Raw genomic sequence first — 3,867 nt, forward strand, 5'->3', positions numbered from 1 at the left:
AAAAACAGCATAGCAATTGGCTCCATTCAGAACGAAATGGTTCTCAAAAGACATGCGTTTCAACCCCACACCATCGTAAAGGGGATGAAGAAACAGCGAGGGGGTATATAATTTTTACGCCCTGTGAATTTTAATAGTTATCTCTGTCAGTGGTGCCCTCCGATGGCGTCGTATCGTTTGTGCGCCGACGCTTAAACGTGGGGACATCATGGAGGGGATGGTTCTCTGGAGGTAACAGAACACACAGGCAGTCTCGCTGGGAGGGCAGACGGGAAGGATCGAGGAAGCCAGGGACTCAAAAGTGGTGCATGAGTTCCTTAGCCTTTGGCAGAAGAAAAAAGCGACGACGACATAAAGAGGACGAAACAACGAAGAGATTCTTGTGTCCAGTGACAGTGCGCGGTCTGAAGTAATCGGGAACCTGACAAAGCATGGCCTTCCTTCGCACTGAGTCGAAATATCGTCGTTCTTTTGTTTCTGAGTCTCATAAAACCGACGACAATGTGAATGTGGTGTTTACAAGTGTCCATCTTCAGCATCCCCCTGCTGGTTCTCTCCTGCAGACAGAGTTGCAGTGATCAAGGTAATGGCGTCGGTATTTCAGTTTTCTGTTTTGGCAGGCAGACTACTGTGACATACTGATGACAGAAACGGCACTCTCTTGTCATGTTATCGCCATTAAATTAGCTGCTTCGAGCTCATTCTCTGAGCAAGCAGTACACAGATCAAACGATCTAAAGGCGCATAAGCCTACTATTTACGTAAGCCTAATTATACGCAGCCATGTTAAGAGGCCCCGTTGATTAGTGTCAGTATTACAGTTCCCCTGGAACTCAAGTGACGAAGTATTATAGTATCAATGACAGCGTCTAGTTCCACCAGTCGTCACTGATTTTAAATAATAAAAATCACTCACTCATGGAGCTGAGCCCTTCTTGAGAAGCTGCCAATGGTGCAGCTACTCAAGAACTTCCCAGCATTTTATAGAACACGAAGGTTCATTACCATGTTCATAAAATCCCTCCACTGGTCCTTATCCTGAGCCAGATCAATCCAATCAATACCATCCCATCTGTCTAACATCTATTTTAATATTGTTCACCAACCTACGTCTTGGTCTTCCCAGTGGTCTCCTTCATTCCAGGTTTCCAATCAATATCCTACATGAATTCCTTCTCTCACGCATTCGTGCTACATGCCCTGCCCATCTCAACCTCCTTGTCTTGATTGTGAATAACAAAAATAGAATAACAAATTTGTCGTTGTAGCGACAACAGGTTACGTGAAGACGAGAAAAACACGAACACCCGAAATGTCTTATGCATCAAATATACCAAAGAAAATGAAAAATTTCAAACGTAATAATGATACACTCACTTTGCAGCCTGTGTCGTGGGACTAGAGGTTATCGTACCTAAAATGCATGCATTTTATCTGTACTTATACCTGTAATTTGCTCCTTTGTGGACGACAGAATTATTGATTTTAAAATGCGTATCTGCAACAGTATGACTAGTACGTCTGTAGTAGGTTTGCAAACTAAATTTAACCATTTAAATTCCAGTGGTTACTATATGTACCATCTGTCTCAGTACGAAGATCTCTGCAGTTTGCTCGCAGAATATTTTGTATGTTATGTATGATTTCTATACAATCAGAATATTTCCTTGGACAGCATGAACTGGTTAGTCTGTGTAGTGGAAAGGGTGTGTGTTATTTGTGACGCATGGGTTGAATTTATTAATAATATTTAGACCAATTTCGGATTTCAAATACAAGAGCTTTATTTCAATTAAAATGAACACAAGAATATACAAAGCTGGTACCGCTACTATGAGAACGGGTCTCTTTGTAATGTGCTCTGTTTCGCGCAAGGATACAAAGTGACATAATAATATCCGTATCGATTCAGAATGTTTTAGACCGCAGAGATATCCGTGAGACCAATGGCGTATCCACAAAGAATGACGCAATAGACATGAGCGGATTATTTAGTCTTATTCAGCGTAACTAATTGATTGGAAGTAATTTAAATTGAAAATCTGTGACTCAGGAAAAGCCTCGTGCCCCCGAGGTGCTGAGATGTGACTTGTGGCTAATGTTGACAGGTACCGAGTTGGCCTGTGCCGATGTTACGCAATAACTTGCACCCTCCCGCCGCCCTGCTACTAGTCCACACCTACGGCAGTAACTGAAACGTCAGCTGCGTCATTTCTAATAGCTTCTGACGGTGCTAGAAGCTTTTTGCACATTTTTTATCGTCCGGTATTCCGAACAGAGCATATGTTTCGGGAACTGGATTTGTTTCCATCTTCGAGGGAAAAGGTCAGGGGTTTAGTGATTGATTTCTAACTGGCGCAATTGAATATATATGTAGAGGCCTGACTTCCAGGTTGCCCATGAGGAGAAATATGGCAAGAAGCAGTGGGACAGTGGTTGCAGCTGCACTGTGGGACAAGGGAAGGGTAACACATTGCAACTAAAACCCTGTTATAAACCGCACACACCCTACAATCCTTATCTCAGTGGGCTCGACCAAATCCACTGTGCATTTCCTGTTGAAAGGCTAGGTGTAAATAAATGTACTGTACCTCCCCAACATTTCACATGAGGAAGGAAAGAGAAACATTTTCGAAACGTTGATCCGTCTGGAGAACTAGACAGTGGACAATATACAAGTGTATATTTACCTTCGTATCTACTGATGGGGATGTTTGGTGTACAGAGGGGTGATTATGCGCGCCCAGCAGCAAAAGTAAAGCGAAGTGAGGACGCGATGTTCGGTCCAAGGTAATGTCTCAAAGTACTGTCTCCAACTTCGGGGTTGAAAATTCTTATGTGATGAAGATGGAGGCAGAAATGTTGGCGCCTGTCTAGCAGCTACACTGTGTGAGGTCCTTATTACCGCCGTGATGACCTCAGATATGCAACGCGTCCGTATATGAGCGACGTCGGGACGCTTCACTTCACTTCACTTCACTTCACTGCATTTTTTTTTCTGATTTCCACCCCACTTTCACTTCGCCTAATTTATCATTTTCCTAATCCTTTTCCTAAAATTACTTGGTTTACAGGAGAGAGTCCCTAAAGCATCCGAAGGTAGTTGGTTCCAGATCTGTATTGTTCTATTTACAAAGGAGTATTTTACGATATCTGTCCGTTGCTTTCTGCTCCTAATTTTCTTGTCATGATCAGTCCCGCTCAGATAGCATGGCCTTTGTAATCTATCACCTATAGTCTTCAAAGCCCGTTCTCCCGCGAATGCTTTGAAGAGAGCGCATATGCGAGCTATCTGCCTGCGCCATGTCAAGGTTCCCCAGTTCAAATGGTTCCTAGGATGTGCAAATTTAGCCGCTTTCTTTTGCACCCGGTCTAACGCATTTATTTGTCCCTGCCTCTAAGGATCCCAGCAAGCCGCCCCACATTCCAGAATCGGACGAACTAAAGATGTGCAGGCTAAACATTTAGTGTTGCTATTTCCCTATTTTAGAATACGCATTGTAAAACGAAGTGACGTCCAGAATTTTTCACCGTGTAATTAACTTGATCAGCCCAACTTATATCGCTACGTAAAATTATTCCCAGATATTTACAACTGCTTGCTTCAGGAATTACTATGTCCCCTAACGAATAATTTAGTGGTTCCGTCACTCGGGCTCTCGTGAAACAAACTGCCTTACTTTAAGTTGGATTAATTGTCATCGCGGTTCCAGCCGCCCATTCCCCCAGTCTGTTCAGACCTATTTCCAACTTTTTCATATCTTTATTACTTGTAATTTTCCTATATACTATGCAGTCGTCTGCGAAAAATCTAATAGTTGACTCAGTAATTCTCCAAATAACATTTTCGTACGCAAGGAACAGCAG

At 42.9% G+C, this 3,867-nt stretch overlaps 1 protein-coding gene across 1 annotated transcript in view; it reads left to right on the top strand.

Annotated features, from left to right (window-relative positions):
- The first annotated feature begins 268 nt into the window (after window positions 1–268).
- LOC111868042 overlaps window positions 269–3,867 on the top strand; it is an 89,112-nt gene continuing 85,513 nt past the window's right edge. Inside the window, exon 1 of the mRNA XM_023858389.2 lies at window positions 269–583. Within this exon, the coding sequence (XP_023714157.1) occupies window positions 508–583 (76 nt within the window). The 5' untranslated portion in view covers window positions 269–507. The remainder of the gene's footprint in view (window positions 584–3,867) is intronic.

The sequence above is a fragment of the Cryptotermes secundus genome, unplaced genomic scaffold, assembly GCF_002891405.2.
Source record: "Cryptotermes secundus unplaced genomic scaffold, Csec_1.0 scaffold635, whole genome shotgun sequence".
Taxonomy (NCBI): Eukaryota; Metazoa; Arthropoda; class Insecta; order Blattodea; family Kalotermitidae; genus Cryptotermes; species Cryptotermes secundus.